General features: G+C 54.1%; 2 protein-coding genes across 15 annotated transcripts in view; both read right to left on the reverse strand.

The window, feature by feature from the left end:
- The window catches only part of LOC309640746 (homeobox protein Hox-C4), a 64,586-nt gene that overhangs the window by 13,372 nt on the left and 33,418 nt on the right, over nucleotides 1–17,796 (reverse strand). For 3 of the 14 annotated variants that reach the window (XM_082419969.1, XM_082419966.1, XM_082419968.1), the window contains exons 2-3: nucleotides 13,199–13,544; nucleotides 11,294–12,473 (exon numbers count right to left, since the gene is read on the reverse strand). The exons of 5 other annotated variants lie outside the window; for them this stretch is intronic. In XM_082419969.1, coding sequence (XP_082276095.1) covers nucleotides 12,166–12,473; nucleotides 13,199–13,352 — 462 coding nt within the window. In that variant the 5' untranslated portion in view covers nucleotides 13,353–13,544 and the 3' untranslated portion in view covers nucleotides 11,294–12,165. Of the gene's footprint in view, nucleotides 1–3,956; nucleotides 4,117–11,293; nucleotides 12,474–13,198; nucleotides 17,608–17,796 lie in introns of those variants that run through there. 6 more of the 14 variants (XM_082419957.1, XM_082419970.1, XM_082419959.1 and 3 more) reach the window with 4 other exon arrangements.
- On the reverse strand, nucleotides 5,248–9,186 carry HOXC5 (homeobox C5). The gene is made up of 2 exons (XM_082419980.1): nucleotides 8,445–9,186; nucleotides 5,248–7,729 (listed from the first exon to the last, which is right to left on the reverse strand). The coding sequence occupies exons 1-2, from the start codon at nucleotides 8,896–8,898 to the stop codon at nucleotides 7,515–7,517; spliced, it is 669 nt and encodes a 222-aa protein (XP_082276106.1). The 5' UTR covers nucleotides 8,899–9,186; the 3' UTR covers nucleotides 5,248–7,514.

Raw genomic sequence — 17,796 nt, forward strand, 5'->3', positions numbered from 1 at the left:
AGGCAATAAAATCTCTCTTCCCAGTGCCTGCTTAGAATGAGCCAACACTCCTGCCCTTTCTTTCCTTACTTTCCTAGAGTCTGGAAACTCCAGCATGAGATATCCACATAGAGATGAGGATTGGTCTCAGGCAAGACTACCACACCATCTACCAGGGAAAGATAAGTTTGTGTGCTCTAATAATTCATGATAGAGGTCAATGGAGTGGTGGGATTGAAGGTGACTTGGGAAGTGGGGGCTCAATGGTTTCTGAGAAGAGCTGCCCTCCCTCTGGCTTCTCATTCTAATCCTTCCCACCTGACCTGTGGCATTGGCCCCAAATCAGCCCCACCCAGAAGGCAAACTGACAGGGGAGTGCTGACAAAGCCCAGCTCAATCTGGGCTATCCCTTGACACCCCCAGAGGAGGGCTTAGAGGTCTGGGTGGCACAGCCCATCAGAACTCTTGCTCCTCAGTCAGTTCAAGGAGGGCACGAGTTCAGGAGGAGGAGGAGAAGGGGAGGGGAGGGGAGGGGAACTCAACCAGAAAATTAACCCTGGAACAAAGCCTTGGAGACTGGGGGATGGGGGTGGGGGGAGAAATGCCTGGGTCTGGACCTGAAAGTCAAGTGTTCAGGAGACATGAGGACAAGCACTCCTGCCATGCATGCACATTCTCTGTGCCATCAGATGGTCTTGCTCAGAAATAGTTTATCAGCCATTGCTTGTTCTGACCTAACCCATGTATAAACACAAACACCAAAATCCACACCTTCAGTGGCTGTGTCCTTTGATAACCATTGGCCAGGACAAAGGATCATTTTCATCATCATCATCGTATCTTGTTAGAAGAATGGAAAGGAAGGGGACTTAAATCCATCACCCGTTTAGTATGGGGGCAGGGAGGGGGAAGGGTCCTGGTTTTCTGTGCTGATTCCCTTTTCCAGAATGCTTCTTTCAACTGACTTGAAGTTATTCAACAAACTAAAGGTACCAAATACAACTTTCAAAAAGTCTCCCTTCCCTTTTGCTCCCTTCCCCAACCATGCCAGAGACACTTTGATAAAGCTAATGGCTTCTGGAGCATTTCCAGAAAGATAAATCAAAAGAGGTCTCTTCTAATCACGCCACCTGTCCCCAAGAGGATCAGAAGAGAATGAAAACGAAAAGGTGTGCAAGGTAAGTGTATAGGGAATAATCATAGAATTTGAATTCAGGGCTGCAGTTTGTATCCACACCCACTGTACAGCCTAATCTAGAGTGCATTATCTATAAAGTCCAGGGAATTGGGTAAGATCACACAGGAGAACATGAGAATAATACAGAGGATGCCCCACAACCTCAGATCCCAGTACAGTTGAGACTGATCTCGAAGTATAACTTTGTTAGAACTGGAGGACAAAAGCCAAAGACTCCCCAGAGCTGGTTCAGGGACAGAGGAAGAGGGCTAGAATATTCTCAGCATCACTTATCCCCTTCACATCAGCGACATGGAGGACCCAAGAACTAAAGAGGGTTGTGGGGAGAGAGGAAGAGGAGTGTGGGGAAGGCCGAAACTGAGACCCCAGTACTTTTTGGCTGATTGGTTGCTAAAGGCCATGTGACCCTGCTTAGCGCATTTCTGATTGGTTGCTTGACCTCTTCTAGGGTTAAAGACCTAGGAACAAAATTAAAAGCTTTCCGGGTTAGTTGGGGCACCTTGGCACCTGATGGACCGCCCATCCGCCTACTCCAGAGAAACCTCAAATTCCAGAATGGGGGAGGGGTGGGAAAACCAAGAATCTCAAGGCCCGTTTGTATTTGTACTACTGCCATTTGTATTAGTCCTACAAAACAGCAAAATAAATAAATAAATAAATAAACCCACCACCACAACAAAACAACAAACAACAAACAACAACAACAACGCCGTGGCAAATTATCTGCGAGGAAAGACAGTCTGCAATTACTGCGGTGGGAAGAAGGGGTGATATTTACATGGAACTTTTGAGCCTAAGAAACAGGAAAAGGGGGCGAGGGAGTCATAGAAACCCTCCGAGAGACGCTGTGTAAATCTGTAAAACAGAAACACACTCACTCACCCTGCTACACAGAGCTGAAGGGATTGGGACTGAGATCTGGCCAGGAGTGGGGGAAGGCAGCGAGTCTTGCCTGGGTGTGGGACTTTGGCCCTGGTTAAATTCTTGATTGAAGACCATTAGATTCGCTCCCCCAGACCCAAGGGAGGCTGGAGGGAGGGGGGGAGTCAAGTTATAGACCAAGGGAAACTCCCATCTCCCTGCTGCTTGGATGGAAAGTTTCCAAAAATCCTCCAAATCAGACTGGGAGGGAGGGGTAGAGTCGGGGAGGGCCCGTAATGAGAATGGGAGAACACGAGAGTTAATTCTCCAATGAGTTACTGGGAAGAGTCCGCTGGGATCCTAACGCTTCTCCAGAAAATAAAGGGGTGGGAGGCTGGAGGGGGAGGCGGGTGGTGAGGGACTGAGGCCCGGGAGGGAAGGCTTTGGAGAGTTCTCCACCTGGGAGCCCCCCATCCCCCGCTCTTCAGCTCCTCACGCATGCGACAGTCCCCTAGAGCGAGGGATGGGGCTCCAGCTCTGACACCAGGTGTCCCTGGGTCTCTGTCCCCCATCACCCTGCCAGAGTCTGCCTGGGCTCCCTGCCTCTGCCTGATTCCTGTTTCTTTCTCAGTCTTTTGGGCGACAGGGGCACGGTAACAGCGTCCTCCTCCTGTCCCCCAACTGCACCTCTCCACCCAGTGGGCGCCCAGAGCCCCTTGCCCCCAAAGCATTCCCTCCCCCTCTGCTCTGGCTCACCCCCTCGCTCCCCTCCCCCTTTCCCCTGGCCTAGATGCCTTGCCCTCTAAGGACCCACTTCCCACTCTGCTTTGGAATCCCTGGCCCCTTCAGAGAACCTGCGTTCCTATGTTGTCATTTTCTTGGTTTAGCTCCCAGTGAAGCACGGGCAGGTGAACACTACGTGTCCTCCACACCTGCGTGTGGAGGACACGTGCCTCCGTGCCCAACGCCTCTGCTGTTCCTTCCTAGAAACCTGAAGGGAGTCCCAGCCTGAGATTGGCCCCAGGGCACCATGCCCATATTGGGTCCTGAGGGCTCCATCGCCCAGAGGCCACTCTCTCCTCGGGGCTAGGGGACTTTCCTGGCCAGCCTAGTAAAGACATTGCCTCCACTCCCATGCCCATTTATACTCCACTCACAGCAGGAGCCTCTAGGCCTCCAGGGCCTAGTTTTACCTCAGGCCAGCGCTAGGGATGCCAGGAAAGACCCCGACAGTTAGAGGGAGGGGGAGGCATGAAACCACACTGGCCCCAGACAGACTAAGACCCCAGACTGGAGACTGGGACAGCTGCCCACCCAGGCCTGGTGGTGAAGAGAGAGAGAATGTTTCGGGACTCCCTGGGCTCCACCCGCCAACTTTAAGATGCTTCCGCCATTTCAGTTCACAGCCTGTGGGCTCAGTAGTCCCAAAGGCCTCCTTCCCTGTCCCCCTCCCCAGCTGCCTGCCCTGCCTGGACTCTGGGCCACTGGCCAAGGGCTGAACTGGCCCCTCCCCAGAACAAGGGCCCCAGAGGCCCTTTGCACTTGTGCCTAGAGTTTACACACTCCTAACAAACACCAAACATCCCTGTGTCTGCCGCTGTCTTTCTTCCCAGCTGAGAAGGGAGAGGGGGTCAGGGCGACCTGGCAAAGCTCTACAGGACCCAGGTCTCTCTTTACCCCAGTCGACTTGCAGCTGGAGGGACCGAGGGGCTGGGGGTGGAGAGGACTGGTCTGGGGAGACAAGCTCCCCCATCCTCCTACCTCCCAGCGGCTTCTCCTCTTCTTCTCCCACCCCAGCCTGGGGAGGCCTGGGGAGGCCTTCTTCCCCTCCCTTCATGAGTGGGAACTGCCTCCTCTTTGAGGGGGGAGGGATTAGGTAAATGAGAGAAAGGGTCAGAGATAGAGAAAATTAACTTACAGCGTTCGTCTGGGATTCATTTGCGAAGATGTAACCTCTCTCACCATCATCCCCAGCGCCGTAATCCCCTCTAACTGCCAGGCCCTCTGTCCTAGCATTAAACCTCACCAGCAGCTGCGTGGCTGGACAGTTAAGATTATATATGATGTAAATATATTGTGGGTTTGTCAGCTCTCCCTACACCATAAAACTTGGTTTAATGACATCACGTGGTCCCCCAAGAGCCACTCATGGGCTTGCCTTCGGGCCATTCACATAAATAACCTCCAAAAGTTTCAAACTCCTAAATTCACATAGAAGCCGTGCGTGTTTCCCTAATGCTCAGTTACACTAAAAAGCCCTTGTGCTGCTCCTTGGCCTCACCCCCATACCCCCCTTGCAGGGTGGGGAGAGGGGAGAGGGTGGATCTTTATTTATTTGTTTACTTACTTACTTACTTCCATAAGGACCTGTCGCCTTCGAGGTCATGTTGATATTTTTTTTCCTCCTATTTTTTTTCTCCTCTCTCCTCTAATTGCTCAGAGTGGGCCGTGTCCCCCTCTTCCCACTCCCCCGGGAAGGTAAGTCACGCTTCTTCCCCTTCTTTCTCACTGCCAGAGGGGGTGGGTTCCAGGGCAAAGTGGAGAAGCAGGCTCCGTGGTCTCTGTTTGGGACCCAGAAGCCCCTCCACTAACTCCCCAAGAGCAATGCCAAACCCTGGTACTTGAAGATTGTTCCAGGAGGCCGGCTGGTGAAGCAGAAGCCTCTGCTCTGGGAGAAAGCAAGAGTCTGGGCCGCACCCACTCGCAGTGCAAGGGAGTATGTCCGAGGCCTCTGTCTAGGTTGTGGTCGCTGATGCCGCTGAAGCAGAGGCTGGGCCCTGAGCGCAGGTCTGCGGACTGTGACAGAGGGTGGAAAACTGGCAGGCACGGCTGTGTCTACCCAAGTCTGGCCAATTGGAGTCACTACTCCAGCTCCTCCAGGGAAAGAGAGACCCAAACCCTGCGGGGAGGAGGCATCAGTGCACAGTGGGGCTGGTGTACCCTGCCCAGCGGGTCTGAGCCACACTGTCCCCACCCCTGGCCAAGCTCCTGGTTCTCCTCCCGGGGCGATGCATCCCCTCACCCCACCGCACCTCAACCCCCAGGAGGAAGCGCAGGGCCTCGGCAGTCAGGGAGGCTGGGATGGTGGGCACCACGACCTCTTTCTTAGTTAACTGTTACCCACTGGAGACGCCAGTGCTTCTCCACACTTCACTGCTCGCCCAATAGTTTTACTCAGCATGGAGAAAAAATTAAAATAACTCCCTGAAGAAAATTACACATTTTATTTGAGAGAAAGGAGACAGATGAGTTGGTGCAGGGCTGGGCTGACTGCTGAGCGCTAGCGGAAGAGAGACATTACAGGCTCCCTAACCTGGCCTGAGTGCATTGAGAAGGGGAAGGGTGTAGCCATGGGTGCAGTTCAAGAAACATGTGTGGAGACCTCCTACATGCTAGGCATGGGGTGAGGCAAGGCTCTTGGGTCTTTCAGAAAAAAAAAAATGACAGACTGGCAGCTTAGGCAGTGGGATGCAGAGAAGTCAGTCCTTATAATAAATCCAAGGAGCATCAGCATTAATAATCATAAATATTCTCCTTGCCCCTCCCCAAAGCCTCTCTGCTCCCTTTCCCTCTTGGCTGCTGGAATAGACTTCTAGCCCAGATACCGAACTGGCCCCCGCCCCCAGTGTGGGGGGCCTAGGCTTGGCTCCAGGAAATCACCCCGTCGTGGGAGGCGGGAGAGGAAATGCAGTAAAGTTTTATGAACCCTTCCCGCATTTGTTTCTCCTATAAAGTACTTCCTCCCCCATCCCATCCCAGGAGCCTGGGGCGGAGCAGATCTTTGGCCTAGGCCAGCCTCAGGCACCACCTGAATTATCTGCCTTCTCCCCTTCCCTTTAGCTCCCCCTCCCCTTCCACACAAAATCCCAAAGACTGAGATAAATGATGGCAAACAGACGCAACTCAGGCACTGGTCTATGCAACTCCTCTCCCAGCTAATTGTCCTGCATAGCCCTAGGCCCTAGGAGGTGGGGAAGACAGTCTGAACATTTCCTGCCAGGCAGGTACACACTGCAAGTTGCCCCACTGCTTCCCCCCAACCTTAGAAAGCTCACACACCTCCTCCCACAGCGCCCCTCTACTGAGCAGTACCAACTCTTTCTGAGCATCCTTTTGGGACCAAATAGGCCCCTAGGCTGAGGGCTCAGCCCTTCCTCTATGTCCAGCGAGGCCCGGGGACCACATAGCCCTGAGAGAGCTCTGCACAGGCCCAGAAGGGCCTGACTCTGAGCACCGTGGAGCCATGGGTCCTTGGTCCCTGCAGATTAGCTCTGGCATGCTGTGGGGCCGCTGCCAGTCTAGAGGCCTCAGATCCATCCAGCCAAAGTGGGAGTGGGTGCAGAGGCCTGAATGCCTGGGACAGCCACAGCATGGGAAAAGCCAGTACAGACGGCTTGGGTGCCCTCCCCTTCCCCGAGGGGTCCTTCTTGGAGCCAGGGATTGGGAAAAAAGCTCAGTTTGACCTTCTCTTCTCAATACTCCTAGAGGTTCCTAAAAATTATTTTAAAGGAGAGGCTTAAAGGCTGCGGGCCTCCCCCAACACCCCATAGCCCATTTAGACAATTTTCCCCAATACATGTCTCCCAAACAGAGAGGAGCCGCTGCATCTTTAGTCCTGTTCTCTCTTTGTCTTTATTTGATATGACAAAATATAGTTTCAGGAAAGACGTGGAGTCAATAAATAGTTGGACAATAGCAATGAGCAGAAGGACACCGGAAGTCGTAGCAGGGACTGCTGGGGCAGCCAGGAGCCTCTAGGACCTTTGCTGGGGTCCAGTAGCAGGGAACCCCAATAGTTGAGCTAGCTAGCGGTCTGAGGCTGGGGGCCTGAGAGGGCATGCAGAGAGCGCAGGCTGGACAAGTTCCCGGGCTTTGGGGTGGGGGGTGCAGGTTGGGAGAGCATAGGGCAACCAAGGGGGCCCTAGGCAGACAGTCAGTCATCTTCCCCCTTTCATATGCAAATCATTTAAAAAATGAACATCGAGTTTAGTGGCTACAAGGAAGCACCCCGAGTCTGGTGCCGGACTCCGCCAGGCACAACCATCCTCTTACCGAGCCCGCAGCCTGGAACAAAGGAGAGGGCGAGGCCGGAGGGTCCGGGCGTGGGGCCTGAGGCGCCCGCAGGGCCCACCTGAACCCCAGCGGCCACGCTGGGGCAGGAATCCTGAGAGGCAGCCCAGGCCGGGTTCGCTCAGCACCAGCCCTTATGCCACAGCCCTCTGGGGATCCTGCGGATAGCCTGCCCTGGGACCTCGGTGCTGAGCAGAACTGAGGGGAGTCCGGGCAGCGCGGGCAGCCACGCGGGAACCTGGGGTCGGTGGGGATGCGGAATGCCAAGAGAAAGAGCTTTTGTCTGTGAGGCCGGGGAGCCGATGCTCCAAGCCCCCGCCCTCTACCGAGAGAGGAAAACCGAAAAGGAAAGGCGCAGGGACCGAAGCGGGCTCGGGGTGCTCTCTGGCGGGCCTCCCCGCTGCCTCTAGAGAGCCTCTTTGCTTTTCATTTTGGAATCTTTCTTCCACTTCATCCTGCGGTTCTGGAACCAGATCTTGATCTGTCTCTCGTTGAGACACAAGTTGTTGGCGATCTCTATGCGCCTGCGGCGAGTGAGGTAGCGGTTAAAGTGGAATTCTTTTTCCAGTTCCAGAGTCTGGTAGCGCGTGTAACTGGTTCGGGACCGCTTGCCGTCAGTCTCTGGAATATAAACCCCCCAAGCCAGGAAGGGGTGAATAGCGTGCAGCGCCCCAGCTTCCCCATCCCAGACCCAGGCCCCCACCCGCAGCCGGAGGGAGAAGACGCGAGCGGGGCAGGACAGGCCCGGCGGCCCGCAGGCGGGCCCGGCCCAGCCCGGCCCAGCCCAGCCCAGCCTGGCCCCGGGAGAGGCGCCTCCACCCAGGCAGGAAACTTTCCGCCGCAGCCTTCACTCAGCAGCCGGAGGGGCTGAGGGGGTGGGGGGGAGAGGGAGACCCAGGCTCGGACCGAACAATAAGCACCCTCGAGATCCGAGCACCGGGGACCCCCCTCCCGCCCCTCCCAAGTCGCTGAAATCTTCCGGAGCGGCAAGCGGCGGCCGAGCCGGCTCCGCAGGGGAGGGAGGAGGGACCGCGGGGGGATCCCCGCTCTGGAGCCCCGCGCTCCTCACCCTTCAGATTCCTCTATTTTTTTAACTCCCTCCCTCTCCCCCCAAAATTGAATATTGCCTTTTATACACGTTTTGTTCCTATGATCCAATTATGTCGTCGTAAATTTGGGCGCACACAGCCTCTAAGCCTTTTAGTGGACAGTTTTACGAGCCATTGATGCCTGGATCGTAAAATTTATGGCCGCAGGTTTTTTTTCTTTATTTGCCCCGCATGGCCTATAAAACCCAGGCGGACCCGAGCGCGCAAAATGAAGTCCTAAAGTTTACCGTGGCTCATGTGCAGTTTGGTCATCCACGGGTAAATCTGTGGCGGGGCCGGTGGCTGGCTCAGTCCGGCGGGCTGCCCTGTCTGCGCCTGCTCCTCTTTGATCTCCCCACTGCTCTTAGCTCGCTCCTCCAGCGCTGGGCGAGCCGCCTTCTGACTGTACATCCCGGGGTTCAGAGGAGCCGCTTCATCTCTGCCCAGAGCGTGTCCCGGAGCGGCCGCGGCGCTGCAGGCGGGGCGGTCGGGGTGAGCCCGGGGGTTGGCAGCCATGTCTACCCCGTGGAGAGAGTTGGAAGGCGCAGGCGGTGGGAAAGTGATGCTTAAGTCCAATCCGCCGTAGCAATACCTGGATGCCTGCACCTCTGAGGCCGATCCATAGTTCCCACAAGTTTGCATGTTATAGGCAGGGATATTGGGGCTCTGCTTATAGAATGAATTGGCTACGTAGGAGCTCATGGCGGGGAGGGCCCAAAAAAAATTTCTGCACCCTTTTTGATTAAGGGTGATTTGTGACTCTTTGAAGTTGAGGGGTTTTTTGTTCTCCAAAGTGCACAATTTATAGGTGGAGATATCTCTTTCTTTATCCTATGCGCTCTTCCCAAATAAGGGAGCCTTAAATAGAGTCACGTGACTCGAGCGGCCACTCATAAATTTGGCTTGATGACCTCCGGGAGGTTAGTGATGGAAGCCGGCGAAACGCATCTTGATATGTTGGCAAAGCCCAACCAAGGGGGAGAGGGAGTGAGGGAGAGAGAGAAAGAGAGAGAAGGGGGAGAAAAAAAAAAAAGGTTCTTGGAATTGGGGGGTAGGCGGGACAACGAGCCCACAGCGACACCTGGTGCCTCCTTGGAGGAATTGCAGCCTGGCTCGCTGGCTGGCCTTCAGGACTCTGGATTTTCCACGCTGTAGAGGAGAAGCTGGGTGTTGCTGCAACAAACCACTGAAATGGCCTTTTAAATTGTATTTAATTTTAAGGGGAGATGAGGCTTCACTAGGATGCACAGAGGGTTTGTTTTGCTTTTTGGTTTTTTGTTTTCTGTTTTTTCGGGGTTTTCTTGGGTAACGGATGACCCCATCCTCCCCAACCCCGGGGTCTTTCAATGTTCAAAAATGGCTGAGGGAAGGGGATTGAGGTAGGAGAGCCCCTACCCAGGCTGGAGGGGGCTTATCTCAGGTTCTCTAAACCAAGGGTCGAGGTCCCTTTCCTTTGAGGCCCCAGGGCCCTGATACTGCTGAGGAGGTGCCTGTCAGCCTGAGAAAGTGAACCCAGCCTCTGCAGAGGTAGGCAGGATGCCCAGGAGGAGGGGTCCCGGGTGGGCAGAACTAGATAGGGGGCTCATGGGACTGAGAGTGCTGGGGACTCTGGGATGAGCCTGGAGGTGAGGAGCCAGGGGAAGATGAGTAGGCCTCCTCATCGTGCCAGGGACCCCAGAGTAGCAACAAGGCAATTTTCAATTGTGTGAGTGGGTGGATGGCTAGCTGGGTGGGTAAAGAACCAGACACAATGAACTGGAGGACTGCTCTGCATCCCTGTGTATGACCCTGGTGTGGTACCCATGCCAGGTATTTTGGATGGAAAATAGATGTTAATTGAGGGCATGGAGAAGCAAGATTCAAGCTTCCACAAGTATTATATGAGCAGGGCAGAGGAAAAGGCCTGTTTTGTGCCCTTTGGAGGAAAGGCCTCTGGACCAGGCTTTCCAGGGACCTGGGTTCAAAAGGTCCATAGGAGAGCAATTTCTGAGCTTTCTGGAGGTGTCCAAAAGGATCTAGCTGGGGGTGGGGGGATGGGGGTAGGCAGGGCTGGCGCCTGGGCCACCTTCACAGCCTGTGACCAGGGGCTCCGCAGCTATTCGGCCCCTTTACATCCCCCCTCCGCTAGCCCCAAGTCTTATTCTTTCCTGCCTGCCTCTCCCCAGGAAATATCCGCCCCGGCCAGGAGAAGCCCCCCTCCCGCCCCCGCTGGCAGAGGCGCTGGAGGGGGCGCTGGCGGGGGATCTGGAAGGTCTGGAAAACTGGCGGATTTTTTCCCTCTGGGAGACCCCCTCACTACCTCACCCCCTAGGTCCACTCAGGTTTCTCTGGCTGGGCTTAGGAGAGAAGGCCTGAGCTGGGGAAGGGCTAGGGTCTGGCTGCGCTCCTCACCGGCCTAGTTTGAGGGGAGAGGAAAGAGTAAGGAACCAGACTGGGGCTGGCGCTGTAAGGAGGAAGGAATTTGGTCCCGGCCACGTCAGGAGTCCCAGAGCAGGCGAGAGCTCAGTTTCCAGGCTTTCTTTTCCGAGATGTCCTTGAATCGCTCAATCTCTGCCGAAGGGCTCGGGTCCCGCGGTCTCCTCTTTCCCTCGGTTCTCCGCCTCCGCCACGTTTCGCAAGAGTCGGCCTGGCGCGGGCCGGGGGCTGCCCTGCTGGCTTCCGGCTGCGCCTCCCTCCTCGCTCCGGGGAGTGGGCGGGGGTGACCTGGGGCCTGGATAATGCGTCCTTTCTGGCCTTTGGGGCCCGGGGTTCAGAAGCCGAGGACCCCAGACTACCAAAGGCAGGAAGAAAGGCCTGTGTGGGGCCGGAGACCACACCGACCAACCCGGGCTCCCACTCTACCCCCAGCGAAACCCCGTGCGGCCCTTTTTGCGGGGCGAGGGCGTTGCTCTATGTGGGGAACCCGGAGAGGCCTCTCAGCCACCAGCGCGATCCCCGGGAGAACCGGGAGGCAGGGCTCAGCGCCGGGCCGGGCGAGGCGCGTGCAGGGGGCCGGGGGCTCGCAGGCGGCGGGCAGACGCGGGAGCGCTCGGAGCCTGTTCCAAGTTTCACCCCGAGGCCGGCAGGCGAGCGAAGTAACAGAAATCCCGATATAAACTTTTAAAAATAATATCAGTTTTATTAAATATTCGAGAACGGATCCAGAGGTCGGATTTATACAGGAGGGTAACACGACGAGATTTTTTTAATTTATTTTTTTTCTCCTACCGGCTAAACAAACGTCATTCACTATTTTTTCTTTTTGTACTTTCCCCGCTTTTTTTTTTTTTTTCCTTTTTAAGACGGGATTGGAACACGGACGGTGCTAAACATAAATATAAATACAGAGACCACAAATACAGCTAAAAATATTCACACAGAAATGGTCACAGTTTGTAATATGCCATAATGATCCCCAGGATTCTTTAAATACAATTCGCCTGGGCTGGGCATTTGCTGGGGCAGAGGGGCCGGGCGGGGGCTGCGGGCAGGCCCTGGGGGTTGCTGTGGGACCACCACGCACCCTACTTGGGCCTCCCGCCCTCCCCGGCTGCCACGCCGGGCCCTGAGGCCTGGGAGCGGAGGCCCCCGGGCCTGGGAGCCGGCTGTCTGCGCGGGGGCGGGGGCGGGGGTGGGGGGCGCCGAGAGGGTGGGAGGCCAAGTCCTCGTTTGGAGGGAGATCTGTGGAGTCTGAAGCGAGGTTCAGGCACGAGCCCCAAGGCCTGGGCGAGGGAAGGGGCCTGCAGACGAGCCGAGAACGAGCTAGCGAGGGAGCAGGAGGAGCAGGAGGAGGAGGCGCCTTGTGAAAGAGTCTGTGCGGTGAGGGAGGGGGTCCAGAGTTGACTTTTCAGGTCCATATTTGACTCCTTAATTTTGTCTCAGTAAGTCCAAACATCAATTGTGCCAGTGATAAATACAGAGTGTGTGATTAGCAGGGAGTTGGGGGGAGCGAGGGAGCAGGAGAGAGAGGGGTGGCAGGGACAGTCCTGGTCACTCTTTCTGCTTCTCCTCTTCTGTCTCTTCCCGCTTTTCCTCTTTTCCGCCCAGGCTGTCGACCGCAGCCCCTCCGCCGCCCCCTGAGAGCGTGGACGTGAGATTAGACTCTTTTTTCCACTTCATCCGGCGGTTCTGGAACCAGATTTTGATCTGTCGCTCGGTCAGGCAGAGCGCGTTGGCGATCTCGATGCGCCGGCGCCGCGTTAGGTAGCGGTTGAAGTGAAATTCCTTCTCCAGTTCCAGGGTCTGGTACCGCGAGTAGATCTGGCGACCGCGCCTCCGGTCCGCTCCATAGCCGACCCCTAGAGATCCGGGCACAAAACACACTAAAAACAATCAGCAAGGCGTCCTCCGCAGACGATTTAGCCTAGCACAGCCCTGACCCTCCCAACTTGGCCAGCAACTCACGGGCCCCCTCGGGCTCCAGCCTTCTCCTCTCTGCCCTGCCTCCACCCCCACTGGGGGTACTACAGCCAGGATCCCAACTTCATTCAGTCCCCCCCCCCAGGTTGGTAGGTGGGTCCCAAAGAAAGGTGGGGGTAGGGTGGGGGACAGAACCAGGCAGAAAGCTGCAAGTCTAAAGGCTGATTTTTGAAAAATCCCAAACACGGGGGATGGGGCCCCATTTCTGTACGACTGGGTTCCCCCATCTCCCCAAGCGCCCTAGCTCCTTGGAAACTTCTCCCCACTTCTCTGTCCCCTCCTCTCCCCCTCCCTTCTCCTCAGCCTGACTCGACTTTGGGGAGGCTCCCCCACCCCTCCCCTCATCCCCTGCCCTGTTCCTGCCCCCTCAGCTCGCCTTGGAGCCCTCCAATCCGTCAGGGGCCGAGGGGGCCAGGCCCCTGCGAGCAAGCGGGAGGCGAGCAGAGGGGGCAGAAGAGGGGGCCCTGTCTCGGCGTCGGCGAGGAGACGAGCGTGATTGTTTTTATGGGGCCATAAAAAACTCTCTCCGCCCGTTCTTCTAGGGAAGCCGGTCATAAAGCCAGTTCAGTTTATTTAATTTATATCTCAGAGCTGTAAAACTCACCACTGTGCGAATTCATTCGCTGCATCCAGGGGTAAATCTGGATACTGGCTTTCTGGTCCTGGGGCGCAGTCCTGCCCTGCTCAGAACTAAAATCCTGAGCGATTGAGGTCTGTGTGTTATGTCCTAAGGTGTTTTGTCTGCAGTTTGAGAGCATGTCTTTCTCCTGGTAAAAGGAATTAGATCCATAGTCATACGGCCCTCGGCTGGAACTGAACACGACATTCTCCTGTGGCGAATAAAAGGGAGTCGAGTAGATCCGGTTCTGGGCAACGGCCGCTCCATAGGTCGAGAAATGCCTCACTGGATCATAGGCGGTGGAATTGAGGGCGACGTTGGGGAGGACGTCCTGGCCCCCGGCGAGGTGGCAGGATAAGGAAGGGTTAGTGAAGTAGGAATTCATCCCTTTGCCTTTACCTGGTCGGGCTATGATTTCTTTAATATTTATTTCTGTCTCCAGTTTGTACTCGGAACTAGATGGTTATAGGGACGGCTCCAATCCAGGACAGACAAAATGACAAAGTCAGCTGACCCCCTCCCAGCCAATCGCAAGCCAGATGTCAAGAAGGGGGAAAAAAATCGCTTCTGCTTCTGTTGATTCCCTAGTTGAGACTAAGTGTGTGCTTTGAAAGTAAGACTTGGATTTCTTTTAAAAATATATATGTAAGGGAACTGATTTGAAGGTGAAGGAAGGGTGAATGTCCCCGAGCAGGGCCTTGGGGCCCAGAAAAGGAGAGCTGCACTCCCAGGAAATCTCTCAGCTCCAGCTAACTTTGCTGTGCTGTAGCCACAGCCAGGGCTGGAGAAATCCCTGTATTTTCAATCTGATTTCATCTTTTATATCTGCCCCCTTCTAAAATTACATCTTGATTTCTCCATGGGAGGAACTCCCTCCCAGCTCAGGGGGATCCCCAGAAATCCTACAGGAAATCCTGGTTTGATACTCCATGGAGTGAGTCCACATCATTAAACCAGTATATTTTTCCCAATAATTTTTTTTAAAAAATCAAAAGTGGAAAGAAATTGCATAAAACATGGTGCTCAGAGGAAGGAGAGTCTGGGGTGAAGGGAGCATGTGGGGAGTCCCTAAGTCTAAAGAGGGAAGAGTGAGACTTCAGGGTGCAGTGGCAGAGCTGAGGTGTGCAAAGTAGCCATGCATCTGCTTCCTCTTCCTCCTAGCCCCCCACCCCGCGTCTACCTCCTCCTCAGGACCCCTTTTGGGGGAAACTCTTGAAGCATTTTTGCCTAAAAGGGAAGATTTATTTTAAAAATAAATAGGAAAGGAAGAGAAAAAAGTAAAAGGTGGGAGAGAGAGAAAAAAAGGAAGAAAGGAAGAAGAAAGAACTCTGAGTCTTTCTAGACACATCAACTCCTGTTTATGTTGGTGAGAATTTATGATTTAGAGCCAGCCAAGGCCGTTGGGGTAATTCACATAGGATCCAGCCAGAAAGAGAAGGCCCGCGGGGTTTTGATGGACAGTGTGTGTCTTGCAGGCTCAAAGCCCCTGCCCAGGTCAGAAGCCCCTGCCCCCTCGGACTCTCTGTCCTGCCAAGGGAGGTGCCCCTGGACCTGAGCTCTGGGGCTTGGAGATTGCAGCCAAGGTTTCCCGGGGTGCTCTCACCCAAGGGCCGGCCACACCTAGTGGGGCCGTGCCTCTCAGCAGCCCCCTACCTCCATTTTCTTCCCACCTGGGGGCTGAGAAAAAGGAAGAGGTTAGGAAAAGGCGGCTGTGTCCGAGGCTTCTGAGGGAGCCGCAGTGGGCAAACAGAAAGAGCGGAAGGTGTGCAGATGTTTTTTTTTTTTTTTCCCTGATTAATCCAAACTTATTTTGATATCGTAACATAAGCTGAAAATGCTTTGAGTTGACAAAGCGGGGGTCAGTGGGGCAAGCGAAGGGAGCAGTGGAAGCTCATATTTTCGCCTCACCATTTTTTGGTAGTGGGGGGATACTGGCTATAACAAGAACCCGGATGTCTCCGGATTTTATGATCTTTTCCTTCTGTGTAACAAAGCGGAGTAATCAATGGGTAGCAATAAAGCCATAAACGGGACTACGCTGGGAAAAAAACTCGTTTATTCATCTTCTGTAACGTTAAGGGTTTCCCTGGAGTGTCACTAGGGGGGAAAAATAAAGTTTCGAACCCAAAAGCAGACTGTGTGGGAGCTGATGGAGACAACATGTTACTTAATACATGATGAACCTCGTTAAGGGATGGAAGAGTCTTCCTGCGAGACATTTGTGTTGGCTTTTAAAAATACAACCACAGTCCTTCAGAAAGGAGAGAAATGTGTTGGTATTTAGAAGGGCAGGGGGAAGGCCCCTATAGTTATTAAGGTTCCCCCTCTTGGACCATACTTTCCTCTCCGCAAGGAGATGAAGGTGAAGCGTAGAGGAGGATTCTTAAATTAAGGAAGAAATTTTGAGATGAGTTGTCTCGTTTTGGGGTGCCATGGCAGGTACACAAACAGACACCAGCGTAAGCTGCTTTTCGCTCTAGAATCCAGCTGTCCTCGAATTGAATTCGTGGCATGCCTGGGCAGTGGTTTCCAACAGCTGGCTGGGGCTCCAGGCCCCCTGGAGGGCAAGAGGGAGAGGGAGAGAGAACTGGGGAAGGGGTGGAAGACCGAGGGGTCTGAACTAAGGAGCAAGTCAGTGCACCCCTGGATACAAGTAGCCGCTCTCAGAGTTCCCATCCTCAATTCTGCCCTAAGGGTAGCAGTGTAACACGTAAAAGAGGCCGGAAGAGAGAGTAAATCCCCTCCCCACCCCCACCTCCTTTTCAGAGAGAGATTGCTAGAGGGATAAATCATGTCAGTGATATTTCCTTCAAGATATTAAATTGTTGCAATGTACAACAAATTGAATGATGGAAGATAGGATGTCTTAATGAGGTTTCGCTTTCAATGAGTGTTGATTTTCTATGTATTTTAAAATCTCTTTCATGGGTGGGTAGGGGAAGGAAGGACCTTGAAAGAAAGAAGGGGCTTCTGGGGAAACATGTGCTGCAGCTCCCCAGCAAGGATGCCTGGGTTTCCTTGAGCCCCTCCTAAACCAAGTCTGGAGGGGAAAGGGGCCCCAAAGTTGGGGAGAGTCTCCTTTAGGGCCTAAAAGCGGTGGGCGCGGGGGTGGGCGACCTGAGGAACAGAATGTAAGTCTCAGCCCCGGAAAGTTAAGTGTTTTATTACGTCCCTAAACAGAGGGCAGAGACTGAAAGGTCTCACCGATTTATAATGAACAGGAACCAGCTGCTGGGGGAAAGAGGCAGAAATGCTGGACGGGGGGAGAAGGGGAAGCAGAAATACAAATAAATTCCCCTACTGCTTAAAGACTTTCGGCAAAATTAATTTCCAACACACTCTTCCCCCATCACCTTTCATTCCTGAGGAATGAAGCCTTCTTCTTTCAGTTGGATCTTTAATTATGCAGCTGAAATTTGCTGGAAGGATTCGCTCCATGGGGGGAGAGCAGGTCAGATGAGCCGGATCTTCCCTCCATTGGATTATATTTTCCTTTTTTCACTTCATGATAATTTTATTTTTTTGGCAAAAGAACAACTGTCTATGGGGGGAAAGCTGGGACTTGGGTTTTTCTAAATATATTTATATTTTCCTGTTAAATTTGTCTGAAAACAATTATGGAAACTCATCAGCAGAAGCAAGAACAGATGTTTTATTAAAACTGCAGTTGAGCTCTGTAAATATGCACAAGTCCTGGGAAGGAGGGGTGAGCACTTGTTCTTTGTTTCTATAAAACAAGCCTAGAGAAATCAGAGAACACTCCCCATCAGGCCCATAGGTCTCCGACTTGGTCTGCCCCCTTCGGCCTCCGGAATCAGGCATCGGAGGGGGTTTGGCAGAAAGAGCGGTTCGCTTTCAGAGCTGGAATTAGTGGATTCAGAAACAGAATTCCAAAAACACAGAAAAGGAATAAAGGCGGAAAGTTGCCCAGCTCCCTGCTTCAGCCACCCACCCCCATCCAAAACACATGCTTTTCATGAGTGCTAGTTATAGGAGAGAACTTACTGTAGGTGCCCTGGGCCTGAGTGGGGGGCAGTCATTGGTCTGGAGTCCCCAAAGTTGCATTGGAGGCTGGGCACTTGAGAGTTTCCCAGGGCAAGTATAGGGCTCCTACTCCAGCCTTACCCCGCTCCAGGCTGGGGGCTGGGGGCCTGTGTAGCTCTGAACTGGGGAGAGGGTGGCTGGGACTGGACGCTGGCCCTGGAGGGGTTCATGGGCAGGCCTCATCTTGCCTGCCTTTGCTTTCCACTCTGCTCTGGGAAATATATTAACTTCTTGGGTAAGGGTATCTGAAGTGAGAGGGATGAGATCTGGAATTTTTATTTGGGGACAATCTTCTCCAGAGGTCCTGTTTAGTTTGTATTCTGCCAGTCTTCTCTCTCTCCCCAGATCCCCCAACTCTGCACCGATGTCTGTGACTCGCCCAGCCTCGCACACAGATACACACACTCCATTCCTGGCTGCCGGCGCCACCAACTACAGCTCGGCGCCTCTGGAGGCTGCTCAGGGACTTGGGCACTGGAGCCGCAGGACTCAGCACTCGGCCTGAGCGCCTGGCTGCCTGGAAGCCACTATAGCTGCCG

Source organism: Balaenoptera physalus (assembly GCF_965194825.1).
Source record: "Balaenoptera physalus genome assembly, chromosome: 13".
In the NCBI taxonomy this organism is placed as follows: domain Eukaryota; kingdom Metazoa; phylum Chordata; class Mammalia; order Artiodactyla; family Balaenopteridae; genus Balaenoptera; species Balaenoptera physalus.